The sequence below is a fragment of the Podarcis erhardii genome (assembly GCF_964252035.2).
Source record: "Podarcis erhardii genome assembly, chromosome: 10".
Classification (NCBI taxonomy): Eukaryota; Metazoa; Chordata; class Lepidosauria; order Squamata; family Lacertidae; genus Podarcis; species Podarcis erhardii.
Window position 1 is genome coordinate 633,743 of NC_138500.1, and position 21,116 is coordinate 654,858.

The following is a 21,116-nucleotide window of genomic DNA, read 5'->3' on the forward strand; positions in this document are numbered from 1 at the left end:
CTGCAGCCCCTCCTCCCCCCTCTTGAAATTAGGCTTGGGGGGAAATCTCCAATTTCAGTATTTCAAGTTTTCTTCAGAACGCACAGGGCAGGAGGCAGCGATGAAGTTCTGGTGAAGAAGCAGTGCTGGGAGATCATGCGGTGGGGGGGGGGGGGTGACAGAGTTTGGTGCAAAAACCAAAGGTACTTTCATCTAAAATTATACTCATGATTGTGAAATGTTGCCTTCATTATTTCATTATTATGCAGTTTAACATACAAACACCAGAACATCAAATATACCTCATGCTCTTAGGAATGATTTCCTGCTGAGTTCATTGCTCAGGGTGGACTCTGAGAGGAAGACGTCCCACACTCCATACATCTAAATGGGTTCTCCCATGTGAGAGTTCCTAGATGTTCCTTAATCACTCCATTATAAAGAAAGCACTTTTTGCAGTCTTTTCATTTAAACTGCTTCTCCTGTCCATGAGTCTGTTGATTTTGAACTTTCACTAAGAGTGAACCTCTATCTAATTTCCTGATGTTTATATGGTTTGTCTTTTGTGAGTTTGTTGACATAAATCAAGGCTTCCACTCTGACTGAAGTTCCTTCTACAGTCCATACCTTTAAATGGTTTCTCCCCTGTGTGTCTGCTGATGTTTTCTAAGATTTCCACTCTGAGTGAAGCATTTAGTATTTACTCCATACATTGAAATTGTTTCTTACCGATGTGAGCATGTTGATGTCTTCTAAGGTTTCCACTATAACTGAAGCTCTTTCCACACTTCATACATTTAAAAGGTTTCATCCCTGTGTGAGTCTGTTGATGTCTGATAAGGCTTCCAGTATCACTAAAGCTCTTTCCACACTCCATACATTTAAATGGTTTCTCCTCTGTGTGAATCCATTGATGTCTTCTAAGACTTCCACTGTGACTGAAGCCCTTTCCACACTCCATACATTTAAATGGTTTCTCCCCTGTGTGAGTCTGCTGATGTCTGATAAGGCTTCCACTATCACTAAAGCTCTTTTCACACTCCATACATTGAAATGGTTTCTCCCCTGTGTGAGTACGTTGATGTCTTCTCAGGTGTCCACTCTGACTGTAGACGTTTCCACACTTTATACATTTAAATGGTTTCTCCTCTGTGTGAGTCCATTGATGTCTTCTAAGGTTTCCATTATCACTAAAGCTCTTTCCACACTCGATACATTTATAAAGTTTCTCCCCTGTGTGTTCCCGTTGATGTCTTCCAAGGTTTCCACTATTACTAAATTTCTTTCCACACTCCATACATTCATATGGTTTCCCCCCTGTGTGAGTCCGTTTGTGCAATTTAAGGTTTCCACTCTGACTGAAGTTCTTCCCATACACTCTGTGTGAGTTTTCTCTCTGTGTGAGTTTTCTCTCTGTGTGAGTCCACTGGTGTGTTCTAAGTTTTGCATTGAAACACAAGCTCTTTCCACACTCCATACCTTTAAGTGGGTTCTTTCCTTTTGGTGTTCGTTGATGTGAACTGTGTGTGCTCATTCAGTGAAGCATATTCCACATTTCACACATTTTAATGGCTATTCCTAATGAAACGAACGGTGCCCTGTCCCCCACAATTCTGTCTTCTCCATCACCTTTTTCAGAGTGGACAGAAAGGAAATCCTGTTTGGGTTTCAGGAAAGAGAACACAGAAAAAAAAAGACACATTAACTGCCATTAGCACCTTCTCTTATTTCAACATCTCCTACATTCTCCCATGTCCTCCCCATGTTCCCAATGTTTAGGAAATGAAAATGCTATGATGTTAAATGATAGTAATGCATCAGCAAACTTTCATAATCCTCAATCATCTTTAATAACACAGCATGATCTTGGAATACCGTTGTCCTGTGGGACTGCATTTCAAATCAAGTGGTTGCCCCCGTTTCCACCTCTAGATCTTCATGAATCACCTGCACAGTCCCACTGACCTCAGGAGGTCCATATGGACCATTTCGGGAGACCCAGGTCTACGTCTTTTCTGGGGACTGTGGTCTGGGTCAGTCAGAGAACTAGTGACAAGGCTTGGTGCTTGGGGTCAGCTGAATGGGTGCTCAGGGAAGCTCCTGTGGAGATGGAGATGGACCTACATGCCTCGCATTGCATGGAGAGAGCAGCAGAAGCAGAAGAAAAGCAGCTGGCACATGGGAATCCCAGGCGGAAACACCCACCCCAATGGTGCTTTATAATGATGATGTGCTGCCTGATCCTGTGCTTGTCTTCTGACAGAGGACTATCCTAATCTGGCACTGAAAAGCAGGATATTCAAGGCAAGGAGAGAACTGTACTTCATGGTAGGCAGCCATATTGGGCCTAGGACCCTCGTACCTACGGGACCTCCTCTCCTGTTATGTCCCACAGAGGAACTTATGGTCTGCAAATAAAAACATCTTGAAGATCCCAGGCCACAGAGAGGTTAGGCTGGCCTCAACTAGAGCCAGGGCCTTCTCGGCCGCGGCTCCAACCTGGTGGAAGGCTCTGTCACAAGAGACCAGGGCCCTGTGGGACTTGACATCTTTCCGCAGGGCCTGCAAGGCAGAGCTGTTCCACCAGGCCTTTGGTCAGGGCGCAGCCTGACCCCCCTCCTCTGGCAATCTGCACAGAATTTTGCTTAATGGTTGCATTAATTTGATTTTAATTAATTTTTATAATGAAACGTTTTTAGAATCGTTGGATTATTTTGATTGTTGTTAGCCGCCCTGAGCCCAGCTTCGGCTGGGGAGTGCGGGATATAAATAAAATTTATTATTATTTATTATTTATTATTTATTATTATTATTATTGGTATGACACAGTAGAAGTAAAAAGTAAAAAAAATAGTCCAGCAGCACCTTAGGGATCAACTAAGTTTCTTCTAGGTATGAGCTTTCATGTGCATGCACACTTCTTCATATAGTGGAGGGTAGTGGGAGATGGTAGTAGGAGTACCCTTCTGAGAAAAACCCCACCCCACCCTCCCACGATATACAAGGGTCTGGTGACATCAGTGTCAGTGTATCTGAAGAAGTCTGCATGCACACGAAAGCTTATACTCAGGACAATCTTAGTTGGTCTCTAAGGTGCTACTGGACTATTTTTAAATTTTGTATTTCAACTGCGTCAGACCAACACGGCTACCTACCTGAATCTAGATGTCATGGGGTGTTGGGGAGCAGTAGTTCCTTGGGTGGGGGACATGTCCTGCACCTTCTGGGGTCATTTTTCCACCCTTGGTCCCCACCCTGCACTCAGCTCTCACCTGTGGCTTCCAGAAGCTGTCAGCATGCAACAGGGCTTCAAGCAACAGCTTCCACCGGCCGGCTAACCCAGGTGAGGAAAGCTGATGGGTCTCAAATCCTTGGGGGGCTGGGGAATTCTGCTGCACCTGAAGTCAAGCCCTGGTGGATGGAGAGGAGGAGAACAACCGTGAATCCCACAGTCCAGAAGGCAGATTCTGCCCGTGCTGAAGAGGAACGTGAAGGGCAGGTGGGGCACGTCCACCTGGAGGCTTGTTATCTAGTCCCAGGGTTACTCTGACATTGAATTATATATGAATTACAGTATTGAAATGCGCCTGCTCCCACTTCATATTCTGAAATTACTATATTCTGTCTGTTTCTTACTTGAGTGCTGTTTTGGTTTGCTAAGTCAGGGTTTTACTGTGAGTTACATTTTTGCTAATTTTGGGTCCTGTTATCCTTATCTGTCTTCAGTAATAAATTTCTCAGCTGAATTACTTTTTTCCTGACCCTGTGTTTTCTCCTACTCTGCTAACTATACATCGATCATTATGGAGGAGCAAGATCTGCAACCTCTAGCCCTCAACAGCCTCGGCCCTGTGGACCTGAAGGAGCATCTTCACCCCCATCGCTCCGTCCGGACAGGGAGGTCCACCTCCGAGGGTCTTCTGCTGGTTCCCTTGCTGGCAGAAGTGAAGTTCCAGGGAACCAGGCAGAGGGCCTCCTGCCCCATGGAATGCCCTCCCTTCAGAGGACAAGGAAACAGGCAACCATCTGACATTTAGAAGACAGCTGTATCAGGAGGTTTTTAATGTTTGATGTTTTACTTTCTTGTATATGTACTGTATTGTCAGGAAGGTAAACAGCCTTTCCGTGCGCTGCTCTGGTTCGCCAGAAGCGGCTTAGTCATGCTGGCCACATGACCTGGAAGCTGTACGCCGGTTCCCTCAGCCAATAAAGTGAGATAAGCACCGTAATCCCAGAGTCGGCCACGACTGGACCATGCGATCGGCAAGCCCAAGGCACTGAGGTTTTACCCACAACGCCACCTGCGTCCCATAGGGGTCCCTTTACCTTTACCTATATGTTCTGTAAGCTGCCCAGAGTGGCTGGGGGAAAATACTAATACTAGAACTTCTACAGTGGTATTTCGTGTTACAGACGCTTCAGGTTACAGACTCTGCTAACCCAGAAATAGTACCTTGGGTTCAGAACTTTGCATCAGGACGAGAACAGAAATCACGTGGTGGCAGCAGGAGGCCCCATTAGCTAAAGTGGTACCACTGGTTAAGAACAGTTTCAGGTTAAGAAGGGACCTCGAGAACGAATTCAGTTCTTAACCCGAGGTACCACTGCACTATTATTATTATCGTGCGATTTTTTGTATTTATTTTGGAATTTTTACTGCAATATTAGCTTACGAAATGTTATGGGTGGAGAAAATCACAGGGTTGCCATAAACTATAATCCCACCCACGAACGCTCATTCACATACAGTCTATAAATTTGGGGATGTCACACACCTCACCTGTGCTAATACTGGCAGTCTTTGGCCTGCACAGGCACACCCGGTGTGTAGAGCCTCCAGCCCCAGGCACTGTCTATCATGAAAATGGGTCCTTTGACTGGGAAGATTCATGCAGTCGCTTTCATCGGATGCTGATGGATTGTATCTCAGCTTGTCAGTCACTCTGACATTGGCTACAAAGAATAAGAGGAACAGAAATGCTTTTGAGGGGCAGCTTCTGTATCAATCCTGAGAGCCATTCCATGGACTCTGCACCCCTGTTTCTGATGACAGGTGTACATTATCCTCACCCTCAGTGGAAAAGACATTAAAGATGGAAGCCTGAGAGAGAGGAAAAGGTTTCTGGCTGCTTCCTGGGTGGGATTGCGGAAACCCAGAGCCGCTTCTGAGAAGGCCTCCCCCCTCCCCTCTTCCTCTGGGGATTTCCTCTCCTCTCCAGGGGACCGAGTAATGGACTGGGCAGAAGCGCTGTGTCTGGACAGAGCAGGGGCTCATGGGGTGGGAAGAGGATGAAGATTGCGGGAAGGAAGGGGGGGACTGGACCCCCCAGTTTCCAGGGATCCCTCTCTGTTCGCCTTGAAGGGGGGGGCATTCCTGGGTGGGAGGGAGAAGCCAAGGCGGCCCCTCCGGAGATCCCCAGCGGGCACCACCATGGAGAAGTCTCCCCAAAGACTGGTCTTCCTATCTCCTCCCCACCCTGCCAATGCTGCGCCTCCCTGCCTCGGGGATGCCCCCCTCCCTTCTGCCCCCACTTCCATGACCCCCTCTCTTTCTCCCGGAGTCTCCCCTGCACCCAGACGCCCCCTTGGCACCACTCACCCCACGTCCTGCGCCCCCATCTCTCCATCCTATGCCGCCCCCGAACAGGAGCAAGGGAGGGGCAGGGGGGGTCTCTATCCAGGCGTCTCTCGCGCCCCTTAACCCTTTCATGGGACGCACGGAGCCTTGGGAAACGGGTGAGGGGTCGGCCCTGCGAGGATAGCCCCCTTGGCAGCACGCGTGCCGGGATCCAGGCCCCACGGAAGGCGCTTAGCGGAGCTGGAGGGGTCTCTGGGTCCTTTTCTCCCCGCTCCCCCCCCCCCCGCTGCACCTTTACCTCTTTGTCCTCGCTCCCGATTCTCCTTTCCTTTCCTGCAGCATCAAAAGCCGCCCCCCCCCCCCCAGATCTACGGGGCAGAGCAGCGATCCGGAGTGGAAGCTCCACGTCCTGGAGAAGAAGGCAGGGTGGGAGGGGGGCTACCTCCCTCATTTCCGGAGCGAAGCCGGATTGGAGGAGGAGGAGGAGGAGTAATGTATTGGGGGCGGGATCTGGGCTTGTGGGGGCGGGGTGGGAGAAGGAGGTGCCGGGAGGGGAGGGAAAGAATTGAGGGGGGGGGGAGGAGGTTTCCCCTCTACCGTCTTCCTTCTGGATCAGGAGTGCGGGGGAGGGGCTGATCCCGGAGATCCAGCTGCAAAGAGGGGTCCCCCCCACAAGTGCAAGATCCTCCCCTCCCCCACCCCACGAGCTTAGATCCCTCCGTGTTTTAGGTCTTGGCGCTGTTCAAACCAGGAACGGGGGGGGGCAGTTAAACGACTCCCCCAAAAAATCCCAGCTCCCCACCCCAGCCTCTGACTCAGGCCAGGACAAGGACCCTGGACACAGGCCCCCTCCAGGCACAACAGCCAAGAGGCTCAGCAAAGCAGCCGATACAATTGGAGCCAGAAGCGGATTCCAAAATCTGAGGGATCCCTTGGACCAGAAACAAGGAGACCAGCCAGGAAGAGGAGAGCAGAAGAGCAGCCAGTCGGCTTGGTCTTGATTGAAGACTGTCGCCACGGGACACCCACCTGCCCCCAGGGGGAACAAGATGGAAGCCCCCAAGAAAAGAAGACCCCAACTTTTATTAGCTGCTAATCCCATGACCAAACTGCGGGAGGCAGTGGAAGACAGGAGTGCCTGGCGTGCTCTGGTCCAGGGGGTCACGAAGAGTCGAACACGACTAAACAACAACAACAAATCCCCCATGCTACACCCCAAGACTGCATCATGACTACATCATTGACACATCACAAAGAGGAGGGGTTGAGGGAGGAGTTGTGGTGGTAACCTGAGTGTCTTGTTGAGAGCCAGTGGGGTGTAGTGGTGAAGAGCGGTAGTCTCGTAATCTGGGGTAATCTGGGGTTTGCGTCTCCACTCCTCCACATGCAGCTGCTGGGTGACCTTGGGCCAGTCACACTTCTTTGAAGTCTCTCAGCCCCACTCACCTCACAGAGTGTTTGTTGTGGGGCAGGAAGGGAAAGGAGAATGTTAGCCGCTTTGAGACTCCTGAAGGGGAGTGATAAAGCGGGATATCAAATCTAAACTCCTCCTCCTCCTCTTCTCCTTCTTCTTCTTCTTCTTGACACCTGTCCAGTTCCTCCTTTCCTCTCCCCATGATTACATTCCTGAGGACAAAGAGGAGTTCATGTGTTTCCTGCAACACATGAATCCCAATCCCAAAGAAGGGCAGTGCCCAAGAATGCTCCAACTACCGCACAATTGCACTCATTTCACACGCTAGCAAGGTTATGCTTAAAATTCTACAAGGCAGGCTTAAGCAGTATGTGGACCGAGAACTCCCAGAAGTGCAAGCTGGATTTTGAAGGGGCAGAGGAGCCAGAGACCAAATTGCAAGCATGCGCTGGATTATGGAGAAAGCTAGAGAGTTCCAGAAAGACATCTATTTCTGCTTCATTGACTATACAATAGCCTTTGACTGTGTCGACCACAGGAAACTATGGCAAGTTCTTAAAGAAATGGGAGTGCCTGATCACCTCATCTGTCTCCTGAGAAATCTCTATGTGGGACAAGAAACTACAGTTAGAACTGGATATGGAACAACTGATTGGTTCAAAATTGGGAAAGGCGTACGGCAAGGCTGTATATCGTCTCCCTGCTTATTTAACGTAGATGCAGAATTCATCATGCGACAGGCTGGACTGGATGAATCCTGTAATTAAAAAATTAAGGTTGATACGGAAGGGGGGGCATGTTTGTCAACCCCCTTCCCAGAAGCCTTCAGAGGGTTCGAGGCGATGACCTCAAGGGCGCCCGGCCCTACAAGGACCCCTCAGCCCCCTCACTGTTTTGAACTACACCATGCGAAACCCAAGCCCCAAGCCTCCTATCCCTGCTAATCCCATCAAAATTAATACAATGTAGCAATTCGTTTCCCAAATGAGCTGCCACTGTTTCAAAGGGCTAAAAAAATATAAAAATTCATACAAAATCACCCGTACCACCGATTCTCTTGCTTTCAATGCCAAACTGCTCAATTTCCTCAGGACTTCAAGACTGCCCAGTACCTTCCATAATCCCTCAAGCGGGAGGTCACAGTCACGGTCACCCAGGAAAGTCCTCATTGATGCCAAATCACCCAGTCTAGCCCTTCCTCCAGGCTCGGCCAGGTGACAGACTATGCAGACTAAGACCCCATTGTTCTCTTACCACCGGTACTCAGAATGTGCCTTTCAATACATGTTCCAACTCTGCATGTTTTCCCCTCCCTCCTCCATATGTTAATCCCGTGTAACCCACCCCTTTTCTGATGTAATCGTGATGTAGCAATGATGTAGTGATGATGCCTTTGAACTGTATCTTGGGTAATGGTGGGAAGTTTTAAAAGTTCATGTCACCCCATCCTCGGGGTTCAATCTCGCCTTGAACCTGTTGCACAACAAACGTGGATCTTCTCCAACTTGCTCCAGTCTCCGGCTGCGCTCCTTTTCCTCCGCAGGGACCCGCGGACTCAGTCCGACGAGCTGGGTGGCAGAGCAGCATCACACCTAGATTTTCTGTAACAATGTCTTGTATATATAATAAATGTTCATAAATGTACCAACCAAGCACATACATAGATATGTCGACCACATGTCTGGAGCAGCACAGGAAGACCGTCCTGAAACCATTTTGACTCCCCAACTGACCAAATGTTTTCTCTGCAAGGAGGGAGCGGGTGAGGGAACCTTCCCATTGTCTCAGGAATTGGGAAATCACCATCTCAAAGGAGAGATGGTGGGACAGTGTTCTCGAAGCTACCAGCATGAGGGAGGCAGTGGAAGACAGGAGTGCCTGGCATGCTCTGGTCCATGGGGTCATGAAGAGTCAGACACGACTAAATGACTAAACAACAACACAATTCTCGGTTTCTTTCCACTCCATATAAATCTAGATATTTCCCTTTTCCACTGCTTAAACCAATTTATTCCTCCTAAAATGGACATTGTTTGGAATAAGAAAATCATTTTGGGGAGGATATTCATTTTCACAACCGAGACTCTTCCCCAGAATGAGAGACGGAGCTTGGTCCAGGTTTCCATTTTTTAAAAAAATTCTTTCCATACTTTACTAGAATTATCCTCATATAAATTTAAACTTTTATTTCAAATCCATATCCTTAGGTATTTAACCTTATTTTTAATTTCCAGGCCTGTTTTTTCTTGAAGTTCTTTTTTTTTTCTTCCAGTGGGGTTTTTTGTCAGTAATTTAGGTTTTTTTGGTAGTTTACTTTCAGCCACAGGCCTGCCATAAATTAATCAAGTAATCGTGACTCAACTCATGGAAAATGAGAAAAAATTGGTAACAAAACCAAAAGATGAACAAATTAAACAGACTATTAAAATGTTAAAAACTCAGTTCTCCATGTTGGTGAACCAAGAAGTGGAATGGAAATTAAAACTAATGAGACAGAAGTATTTTGAATCAGCCAACAAAACCGGGAAGCTACTGGCATGGCAACTAAGAAAACGTCAAAGTCAAAATATAATTAATAAAATTAGGATAGGAGAACAATTGACGGAAGACCCAAAAGAAGTAAGAAGCCTTCCAAGGATTCTATAAGGAACTTTACAGGAAAGATAAGGAAGACATAAAAAAAATAGAGAGATACTTGGAAACACATAAAGGAAAACAGATTCCACCAGAAGAAAGAGAACAACTAAACGCCCCAATAAGAAAGCAGAAAATCCAAAGGTCAATAAAGAGGATGAAACAAGGTAAAGCCCCAGGACCAGATGGGCTTACCTCAAAGTATTACAAAGCACTGAGTGAACAGTTGCTACCGGTTCTCTGTGAAGTAATGAACTCTATTCTACAAGGAGGAAAAATACCAAATTCCTGGAAGGAGGCATATATAACGTTGATCCCCAAACAAGACACAGATCACTTGAGCGTTAAGAATTTTAGACCAATATCACTGTTAAACAATGATTACAAACTATTTGCGGACATTATGGCAAACAGATTGAAAATAATATTGAATGAGCTAATTCATAAAGACCAAGGAGGTTTTTTACCAGGCAGGCAATTAAAAGATAATGTAAGACATATTATTAATACATTGGAATAATTAGAGGTAAGAAATGATAAACCAGCTGCACTAATGTTTATCGATGCTGAAAAAGCATTTGATAATATATCTTGGTTATTTATGAAGAAAAGTATGGAGATGATGGGGGTTGGTGGCTCCTTCCTGAGAGGAATTGAAGCAATTTACTCAGAAAAGAGAGTGAAACTAATAGTGAATAATGCCTTGACAGAATCATTTGACATCACAAAGGGTACCAGACAGGGGTGCCCACTGTCCCCGCTATTGTTTATTATGGTTCTAGAGGTATTAGCAAATTATTTGAGAGAAACATCAGAGATAAATGGAGTTAAAATAGGTGTTAAAGAATTTAAACTTAAGGCCTATGCAGACGATTTAGCATTAACCTTAGATGAACCTCAGGAAAGTGTTAAAAAAGCATTGGAAGACATGGGAAAATTCGGACAATTGGCAGGATTTAAATTGAACAAGACAAAGATGGAAATGCTGGTCAAAAATATGGAAAAGAATGAGGTAGAAAGGTTGGAACAAGAAAGTGAAATTAAGGTGATTAAAAAAGTAAAATACTTGGGAATCTGGATGACAGCAAAGAATATAAACTTATTCAATGATAACTATCAAGCAGTGTGGAAAGAGATTAAAAGAGATCTGGAAGTATGGGATAGATTAAAATTGTCAATAAGTGGAAGAATATCAGCGATCAAAATGAATACATTACCAAAGATGCTATTTTTATTTCAAACGATTCCGATAATCAGAGGCTTAGGACAATTTAGAGAATGGCAAAAGGTTCTCTCGCGCTTCATATGGCAAGGGAGAAAACCAAGAATTAAATTTAAAATATTGACGGACAGAAAGGAAAGAGGGGGGTTCTCAGTACCTGATTTGAAACTTTATTACGAAGTGGCCTGTCTGTGTTGGATAAAGGATTGGATAACCCTGGAAAACTCAGACCTGTTAGATCTGGAGGGATATAATAACATATATGGGTGGCACTCCTACCTCTGGTATGGTAAAGTGAAAGTGCACAGAGGTTTCACAAACCATGTGATAAGAAGTGCCCTATATGAGGTCTGGGACAGAAATAAGAATCTGCTAGAAAGGAAAACACCTGTTGGGTCCCACCAGTTGAAATGTTAACAGTAAAAAAATGGAATATGGAAGGGTGATGGGCTACATATGAGGAGATTTTGATGAAATCTGAGAAACAATGGAAATTGAAGCCCTATAATTGTACTGAGGAGAAATTGGCAGGATGGTTGCAATACCATCAAGTTAATGATGTTTTTAAGGATGATAAAAAATTAGGATTTGAAGATAAGAAATCGAAATTCCAAATTGACATTATAGAAAGCAAGACCAAACTACTCTCGAAAATGTATAATTTCTTATTAGAATGGAATACAAAAGATGAATTGATAAAAGAGGCTATGACAAAATGGGCAATAGACTTTGGGCATAATATAGAACATGATGCATGGCTTAAACTTTGGAATGAGAATTTAAAATTTACTCCATGCTCTACTTTAAAAGAGAACGTAATGAAAATGGTTTATCGCTGGTATCTTACTCCCACCAAACTAGCAAAAATGTACAGGACGAGTAGCAAAATCTGTTGGAAATGTAAAGAAAAGTATGGTGATTTTTACCACATGTGGTGAGCATGTGATCAATGAAAGAGTTTTGGGAATTGATCTATAATGAATTTAAAAAGATGTTTAAATATACTTTCCTCAAAAAGCCCGAAGAACTACTGCTAGGTTTGATAGGAGAGGATATTAAGAAGACGGACCAAAGACTATATATGTACGCTACGACAGCAGCCAGAGTTCTGATAGCCCAAAAGTGGAAAACACAGGAGATACCGACTGTAAAGGAGTGGCAGACAAAGTCGGTCGAGGACGCGGAACTAGCAAAACTGACACACAGGATTCACAGTCAGGAGGATCATAGAATCATAGAGTTGGAAGAGACCACAAGGGCCACTGAGTCCAACCCCCTGCCAAGCAGGAAACGCCATCAGAGCACTCCTGACATATAGTTGTCAAGCCTCTGCTTAAAGACCTCCAAAGAAGGAGACTCCACCACACTCCTTGGCAGCAATTTCCACTGTCGAACAGCTCTTGCTGTCAGGAAGTTCCTCCTAATGTTTAGGTGGAATCTTCTTTCTTGTAGTTTGGATCCATTGCTCCATGTCCGCTTCTCTGGAGCAGCAGAAAACAACCTTTCTCTCTCCTCTATGTGACATCCTTTTATATATTTGAACATGGCTATCATATCACCCCTTAACCTCCTCTTCTCCAGGCTAAACATGCCCAGCTCCCTTAGCCGTTCCTCATAAGGCATCGTTTCCAGGCCTTTGACCATTTTGGTTGCCCTCCTCTGGACACGTTCCAGTTTGTCAGTGTCCTTCTTGAACTGTGGTGCCCAGAACTGGACACAGTACTCCAGGTGAGGTCTGACCAGAGCAGAATACAGTGGCACTATTACTTCCCTTGATCTAGATGCTACACTCCTATTGATGCAGCCCAGAATTGCATTGGCTTTTTTAGCTGCCGCGTCACACTGTTGGCTCATGTCAAGTTTGTGGTCAACCAAGACTCCTAGATCCTTTTCACATGTACTGCTCTCAAGCCAGGTGTCACCCATCTTGTATTTGTGCCTCTCATTTTTTTTGCCCAAGTCCAAAAAAAAGGAAACAAAGTACCAAAAAGAATGGAGTAAATTTATGGTCTATGTAAATGAGAACTGTAGAAATCTGAAGACGTTAGCAGGACTGAAATAAATCTTATGTCATGGTTTAGTCTTTTACTAATGGCACTGTGAATTAAGGATTGGAATAAGAAAACCTGTGGAAGGGAAGGAGGGAAGTCAATGGCTCTATGGAGTATAAAGTAAGATGGATGTAAAAAGATTTGATATATTTGTTTGTTAGTGTTGGTGTATTTAAAATGAAAACTTAATAAAAAGCATATTAAAAAAGAAGACCCCGGGGTGGCCAGGAGCAGCGCATGCGGACCTGAGTCTAGGAATGGAGAAGATTGTGGGCGGGATTCTCTGAAACACCCAGCAACCCAGATTCTCATCCTTGGCTGTCTCTTTTGCTTACGGTCTTCACTCCCAGCCTTCCTGGCAAGAGGTAGCTAGGAGGGGGAGGGGAGAAGGGGAGAATTGGGGTTCTGCAATTAGAGAGGCAATTAACTGCAAGGGGAGAACGCCAATCAAAGCTCTCATTCCCTGTTGGGGAACCTGAGATCTGAATTTTTTCCTTTTTCCCAAGGAAGACGCCCCAAGGCTGGTCCAAGTGGCCAGTTTGAATAGCAAGGGACTTGGGCTCGGTTTCCAATTTCTCTTTTTCTCGTAAATGCAGCTGCACTGGCAGCACCAAGATCCGGAAGGAAGTGACTGGTGCACGTCAGAGCGCAAGGGCGTTTCCAGCTCCTTTCCGTTCTCTCTGGAGCAGCCGGATTTGGCACTGGGCTGCCAGGCGTCCAATGGAAAGGGACTCTTTTGCCTAGCGTGTAAGAGGCAGAAAAGGTTGCTGGGACCCCGTGTGATAAAGAGGGAGAAGGGCTTTGTAGAGAAGACGAACGACTGTCAGGTCAGGAAAGACCTGGGAAAAAGCTAGCTGTTTTTGCTTTGGTTGAAAAATGGGATCCCCACATTCTAAGAGTTCTAACCAACAGACTCAAAGGCATGTGTTGGTCGCAGCAGGAGGGGGAGTCTCCCTGGATGCTTCAGCAGCCGGCCTCCTCTGGGTCTCCTGGCCCCCTCCTCTCCTCCCTCTGAGCCTGAACTGCTCTCTGCCTCAGACTCTTCCTGCTCATCAAACCCTGTTTCCTCCTCAGCTTGCAACATCTCCCCTTCCGGTCTGCTCCCATTTCTCCCTCTTTCGGCTCATCCCCCCACCAGTCCCCAGGCTCTGAGGCTTCTTCCCTTGTGGGTCCCCCAGCTTGTGCCTCTCCCCCCCCAGCCAGTCCATAACAACAACAGCAACCACAGCACTGTGGTCCTCTGGTAGGAAAACTCCCGAGTAGCATGATTGAACCAAAACTTCTAGAACTATAGAAAAATACTATCTTCCTCAAACCCCAGAATAAGGAGGAGCTCTGGGGTTGCCCCATGGGGTTCATGAGCGAAGATGATGCCCCCAGGAGACTTCCCCGGTACCTGCAGCCCCCCTTCCCCCTCTTGAAATTAGGCTTGGGGGAAATCTCCCATTCAATTTCAGTATTTCAAGTTTTCTTCAGAACGCGCAGGAGGCAGCGATGAAGTTCTGGTGAAGAAGCAGTGCTGGGAGATCATGTGGTTGGGGGGGGGACAGAGTTTGGTGCAAAAACTTTCATCTAAAATTATACTCATCATTGTGAGATGTTGCTGTAACGGGAATTGGGGTTGCTCGTGCGTAAGTGGCTGCTGCTCTAGGCAACGTTGTCTGGCTAAACCTTTCCCTGGCTGGACAGCCCTTTCTCCGTGGCTGTGTCAGTCACTGGCAGAATCCGTCAGTGGGCGTTTCCTGAACTTTTTCCAGCATAAAAGCTCTTTGACACCAAGTCTCCGCCTAGCCTCCCTGCGCGGAAGCTTTCTGCGCAGAGTGGGCATGGCCAGCGGAGGTCCTGTGCTCTCCCCACTGGTCTCTGTGGAAGAGTCTTGGAGCCCTCTCTCCGAAGTCCTCCCAGGCTCCCCTTTCTTCCTGGTGTCACGCCGATTTTCTTCCTCAGAGGAAGTGAGCTCTCTCTCCCTGCTGGGCCCTTCTCCTGCATCGCTGCTGCGCCTTGCCTCCTGTCCTGGCTCCGATGGCAGTTCCCTGACAGTTGCCTTCATTATTTCATTATTATACAGTTTTACATATAAACACCGGAACTTCACATATACCTCATGCTTTTAGGAATGATTTCCTGCTGAGTTCATTGCTCAGAGTGGACTCTGAGAGGAAGACGTCCCACACTCCATACATCTAAATGGGTTCTCCCATATGAGAGTCCCTAGATGTTCCTTAAATACTCCATTATAAATAAAGCACTTCTTGCAGTCTTTTCTTTTCTTTAATTATTTTTATTGAGATTTTCAGTTAAACAGAAAACCAGCCAAAACAGTCAACAACTAAAACAAACTCTTAACAATCATTCTTTGGTACCATCATCTTATTTACATTGCGTTGGATCATGCCTCGACTTCCTTCCTATCCTGTTGCGGTTTTCTTGGTATACTTCTACTCTTACAGTTTCTGTTCCAATTATGTACACGTCACAAGGTTTATGTTAGACCTACTGTAGCTATAAAATTTCTACAATTACTTTCAATATATGTCACAAATTTACTCCATTCTTTTTGCAGTCTTTTCATTTAAACTGCTTCTCCTCTCTGAGTGTGTTGATTGTGTGAAGGGTTTCAACTCTTAGCAAGTTCTTCCTGTCCATAAGTCTGTTGATTTTGAACCTCCACTTAGAGTGAACCTCGATCTACTTTCCTGATATTTATACGGTTTGTCTTTTGTGTGAATTTGTTTACAAAAATCAAGGGTTCCACTCTGACTGAAGCTCCTTCTACAGTCCATACCTTTAAATGGTTTATCCCGTGTGAGTCTGTTGATGTTCTCTAAGGTGTCCATTAACCCTAAAGCTATTTCCACACTCCATACATTTATATGGTTTCTCCCCTGTGTGAGTCTGTTGGTGATTTCTAAGGTCTCCACTCTGACTGAAGCTCTTTCCACACTCCATGCATTTACAGTGGTGCCCCGCAAGACGAATGCCTTGCAAGACGGAAAACCCGCTAGACGAAAGGGTTTTCCGTTTTTGAGTTGCTTCGCAGCACGAATTTCCCTATGGGCTTGCTTCGCAAGACGAAAATGTCTTGCGAGTCTTGAGATTTTTTTCCGCTCCCCCCCCCCCTTTTTCTAAGCTGCTAAGCCTTTAATAGCGACTAAACCGCTAATAGCGCTAATTCGCTAAGCCGCTAATAGGGTTGCTTCGCAAGACGAAAAAACCGCTAGACGAAGACACTCGTGGAACGGATTAATTTCGTCTTGCGAGGCACCACTGTAAATGGTTTCATCCCTGTGTGAGACTGTTGATGTTTTTTAAGGTTTCCATTATCACTAAATCTCTTTCCACACTCGATGCATTTAAATGATTTCTCCCCTGTGTGAGTCCATTGATGTTGTCTAAGGCTTCCACTTTTACTAAAGCTGTTTCCACACTCCATACATTTATATGGTTTCTCCTCAGCGTGAGTCTGTTGGTGTAATTTCAGACTTCTATTCTGACTGAAGCTCTTTCCGCACTCCATGCATTTAAATGGTTTCTCCCCTGTGTGAGTCCGTTGATGATTTCTAAGGCTTCCACTATCACTAAACCTCTTTCCACACTCTATACATTTATATGGTTTCTCCCCTGTGTGAGTCCGTTGATGTCTTCTAAGGCTTCCACTGTTATTAAAGTTCTTTCCACACTCCAAACATTCATATGGTTTCTCCCCTGTGTGAGTCCGTTGATGTAGTCTAAGGCTTCCACTTTTACTAAAGCTGTTTCCACACTCGATACATTTATATGGTTTCTCGCCTGTATGAGTCCGTTGATGTTGTCTAAGGTTTCCACTTTTACTAAAGCTGTTTCCACACTCGATACATTTATATGATTTCTCGCCTGTATGAGCCCGTTGGTGTAATTTCAGACTTCCATTCTGACTAAAGCTCTTTTCACACTCAATACATTTATATGGTTTCTCCCCAGCGTGAGTCTGTTGGTGTAATTTCAGACTTCTATTCTGACTGAAGCTCTTTCCGCACTCCATGCATTTAAATGGTTTCTCCCCTGTGTGAGTCCGTTGATGTCTTCTAAGGTTTCCACTATCACTAAAGCTCTTTCCACACTCGATACATTTATATGGTTTCTCCCCTGTGTGAGTCCGTTGATGTCTTCTAAGGTTTCCACTGTTATTAAAGTTCTTTCCACACTCCAAACATTCATATGGTTTCCCCCCTGTGTGAGTCCGTTTGTGCAATTTAAGGTTTCCACTCTGACTGAAGTTCTTCCCACACTCCCTGCACTTAAAATGTTTTCTCTCTGTGTGAGTCCGCTGGTGTGTTCTAAGTTTTGCATTGAAAGAGAAGCTCTTTCCGCACTCCATACTTTTAAATGGGTTCTTTATTTTTTGTGTTCATTGATGTGAACTATGTGTGCTCATTCAGTGAAGCATATTCCACATTTCACACATTTTAATGGCTATTCCTAATGAAACAAAAGGTGCCCTGTCCTCTGTAATTCTGTCTTCTCCATCACCTTTTTCAGAGTGGGCAGAAAGGAAATCCTGTTTGGGTTTCAAGGAAGAGAACACAGAAAAAAAAGGACACATCAACCGCCATTAGCACCTTCTCTTATTTCAACATCTCCTACATTCTCCCATGTCCTCCCCATGTTCCCAATGTTTAGGAAATGAAAATGCTATGATGTCAAATGGTAGTAATGCATCAGCAAATTTTCATAATCCTCAATCATCTTTAATAACACACCATGATCTTGGAATACTGTTGTCCTGTGGGACTGCCTTTCAAATCAAGTGGTTGCCCCCGTTTCCACCTCTAGATCTTCATGAATCACCTGCAAAGTCTCACTGACCTCAGGAGGTTCATATAGACTATTTTGGGAGACGCAGGTCTAAGTCTTTTCCAGGGCCTGTGGTCTGGGTCAGTCAGAGAACTAGTGACAAGGCTTGGTGCTTGGGGTCAGCTGAATGGGTGCTCAGGGAAGCTCCTGTTCTTGGAGATGGACCTCTGTCTACATGCCTCACATTGCAGGGAGAGAGCAGGAGAAGCAGAAGGAAAGCAGCTGGCAAATGGGAAACACTCCACCCACATGGTTCTTTATAATGATGATGTGCTGCCTGATCCTGTGCCTGTCTTCTGACTATCCTAAAGTGACACTGAAAAGCAGGAGGTAACTGTACTTAATGGTAGGTAGCCATATTGGTCTGACACAGTTGAAGTAAAAAATTAACAAAAAATAGTGCAGTAGTACCTTAGGGACCAACTAAGTTTGTTCTAGGTATAAGCTTTCGTGTGCATGCACACTTTTTCATATAGTGGAGGGTAGTGGGAGATGGTAGTAGGAGTACCCTTCTGGGACTGTGGAACTGACCTTGAAGGGCTTAAGTGTTATGGCAGATGGAAAAGAAAAAATAGATCCGCCAATTCAAGACAAAACAACAAGGTCTGGGAAGTCTTGGCAGCGAAGAGCTTCTACATCTGGCCCTCCTGCCCCATCTGCGGCTGTTTTAACGCACTCTAAATCAAAAGGAATGATATCAGAAGAGGCCTTGGCGCTTGCATTAAGCAAGATAAATGAATCATTGGAACAAATGAATAAAAAATTAGATCACACAAAGTATAAATAGTTTGGGACAAAAAGTTAATACAAATACAGCAACTATTGAGAAATTGATTCAGGAATCTAATTCAACTCGACAGATTGCAGAGGAAGTCAAGGAAAAAGTTGTTGCTGTGGAAGCGAAGGTAACTCAACTGGAAACAGAGAGAGTTCCAGACCTGCAGAAGCAACTTGAGGACCACAAATTGGCGCTTTCTATGATTGAGCTCAAGGAAAAACAGACAAACCTGAGGATCAGAGCTGTACCTGAACTGGAAAAGGACTCTTTGATAGACTATCGTACGGAGGAATTTGCAGATCATTGGGACTTGGATTTGGGAAAAGAGGAGTTCAAAATTGTCAGGGCCTTTAGACTTGGAAGAGGAGGGAAGAAGGAGAAGAACAGAATAAGAGACTGTTTGATTACCCTCTGATCTAAAGAAGAGAGGGATAAAATTTTGGGCTGGCATTACGACAAGACCTTGGCAATACTTCAATCCAGAGTGGCAATATTTAAAGATATTCCAAAACATCTTCTGGACCTTAGGTCCAACTTTGGAGATTTGGTTGTTCTGTTGAGAAGGAACAAAATTATCTTCAGGTGGGAATTCCCTCAAGGCTTATCTTTCAGTTTTAAAGGAAGGAAAATAAAAATAAGATCAGTAGAAGATAAAATAAAGTTTCTGCTTAATTACAAAGAAGACCTACAGAAGGGAATTGGAAAAGAGTCAACAGCATTGGACAGAAGATCACCAGATAGAGGATTGGAGAGAATATCACCAACCAGGGGAACGTTGGACATATTGACATTATCTTTTGGATTGGATCCCCCAGTGAACGTGCCAACATCATTACCAACAGAAGAGGAGTAAGCTTTGGGGGAAGTTGGGGGGGTATCAAAGTAACCACATGATGGCGCTGCAGGTCTTGAGTTGGAATATGAATGGACTGAACTCCCTTGAAAAAAGCGGAGAGTTTTTCATTTATTGAAAAAAGAGCATTTGGACTTGATTTGTTTACAAGAAACACACATGGCAAGGCTACACAGGAAGTTATTGAATAATAAAAGATTAGGCCAAGAATTTATTTCATTGGATAAAGTCAAAAAAAGAGGAGTGGTCCGCTACGCAAAGGAGAGCCTGTCACCAAAATTCATATTTAAAGATGATCAAGGAAGATTTGTTGCAATTGAAATTCAAATGCAAGGAGAAAAATTCTTGATAGTAGGTATTTATGCACCAAATGAAGGAAAATCGGAATTTTTTAAGAAGTTACATGAGACTCTGATGGACTATATGGATTACAATATGATTTTGATGGGAGATATGAATGGTGTGGTGTCTACAAATATGGACAAGGCACAGAGACAGGTAGTCACTAAGGATGGAAGACTACCAAAAACTTTCTTTGACATGACTGAAAATATGGATTTAGTTGATATTTGGAGAACGAAGAACCCCCTGGGAAGAGAGGGAACCTTTTTCTCTGAGGCTAAAATGACATGGACAAGAATTGACCAAATTTGGGTAACGAGAGGACTGGCTCCGAAGATTAATAAAGTGGAAATTTGCCCCAAAACCTGCTCCGACCATAATGCCGTGAAGATGGAAATGAAATTGATGCCAATTGGTTCCTTTAGATGGAGGATGAATGATACTTTGTTTAGGAATGAAGAATTTACCAAGAAGGCCCAAAAAACCTTGAGAGACTATTTCGAGATAAATATGAACACTACTGTGGAAAAAAGAGTAATCTGGGATGCAAGTAAAGCGGTCATGAGAGGATTCTTGATACAACAGAATGCAATTAAGAAGAGAACTCAAAATGAGAAAAAAGATAGAATCCTGGAAAAAATAAAGGAAGGAGAGAAGAAACTGAGGGTGAAACCAAAGTCGCAGGAGATTTAAAAAGAGATAAAATTATATCAAGTACAATATATGAAAATGATGAATCAGGAAATAGAATGGAAGATTAAACAGATGAGACAAAAGACATTTGAATCGGCAAACAAGTGCGGAAAACTCTTGGCTGCAAATGAAAAAAAGACAGAAACTTAACACTATTACGAATTTAGAAGTGGAAGGAAAGAATATTCAGAATCCAGTGGAAATTAGAAAGTGCTTCCAGAGGTATTTTAAAAAACTATATACACAGGAGACGCAGAAAGAAATGGACATTGACAAATTTTTGAAAATTAATGGACTACAAAAAATTTCCCAGGAAAATAAGTTAATGCTGAATTATAAAATAACAGAACAGGAAGTAGAAGGGGCCATCCAGAATATGCAATTGGGTAAATCCCCAGGACTGGATGGATTGACTTCAAGATACTACAGATCCTTGAAAGAATGGTTAATACAACCTTTAAAAGAAGTCTGTAATGAAATATTGGACGGGAAAAAGGCACCAGAGTCGTGGAAAGAAGCATATATTACACTTACACCGAAAACAGAGACTGAAAAGACGCAGCTTAAGAACTACCGCCCCATATCACTGCTTAATGTGGATTATAAAAATTTTGCAGACATTCTGGCTAGAAGATTAAAAAAGGTGTTAACAGAAGAAATTCATAAAGATCAAGCGGGTTTTCTCCCGGGCAGACACTTGTCTGACAATACGAGGAATATAATTAATATCTTAGAAAAA

The 21,116-nt window shown here is 44.5% G+C and overlaps 2 protein-coding genes across 10 annotated transcripts in view; both read right to left on the bottom strand.

Annotated features, from left to right (window-relative positions):
• LOC309351806 (uncharacterized protein) overlaps positions 1-21,116 on the bottom strand; it is a 152,476-nt gene that overhangs the window by 101,577 nt on the left and 29,783 nt on the right. Inside the window, exons 1-3 of one of the 6 annotated variants that reach the window (XM_081879794.1) lie at positions 5,856-6,018; positions 4,760-4,932; positions 709-1,636 (exon numbers count right to left, since the gene is read on the bottom strand). In XM_081879794.1, coding sequence (XP_081735920.1) covers positions 709-1,513 — 805 coding nt within the window. In that variant the 5' untranslated portion in view covers positions 1,514-1,636; positions 4,760-4,932; positions 5,856-6,018. Of the gene's footprint in view, positions 1-708; positions 1,637-3,134; positions 3,391-4,754; positions 4,933-5,855; positions 6,019-21,116 lie in introns of those variants that run through there. The other 5 variants (XM_081879795.1, XM_081879797.1, XM_081879796.1 and 2 more) reach the window with 5 other exon arrangements.
• LOC309351863 (uncharacterized protein) overlaps positions 13,733-21,116 on the bottom strand; it is a 77,409-nt gene continuing 70,025 nt past the window's right edge. For 2 of the 4 annotated variants that reach the window (XM_081879992.1, XM_081879991.1), the window contains one exon: positions 13,733-14,443. The gene's annotated coding sequence lies outside the window, so the exon portion shown is untranslated. Of the gene's footprint in view, positions 14,444-17,305; positions 17,416-21,116 lie in introns of those variants that run through there. The other 2 variants (XM_081879990.1, XM_081879989.1) reach the window with 1 other exon arrangement.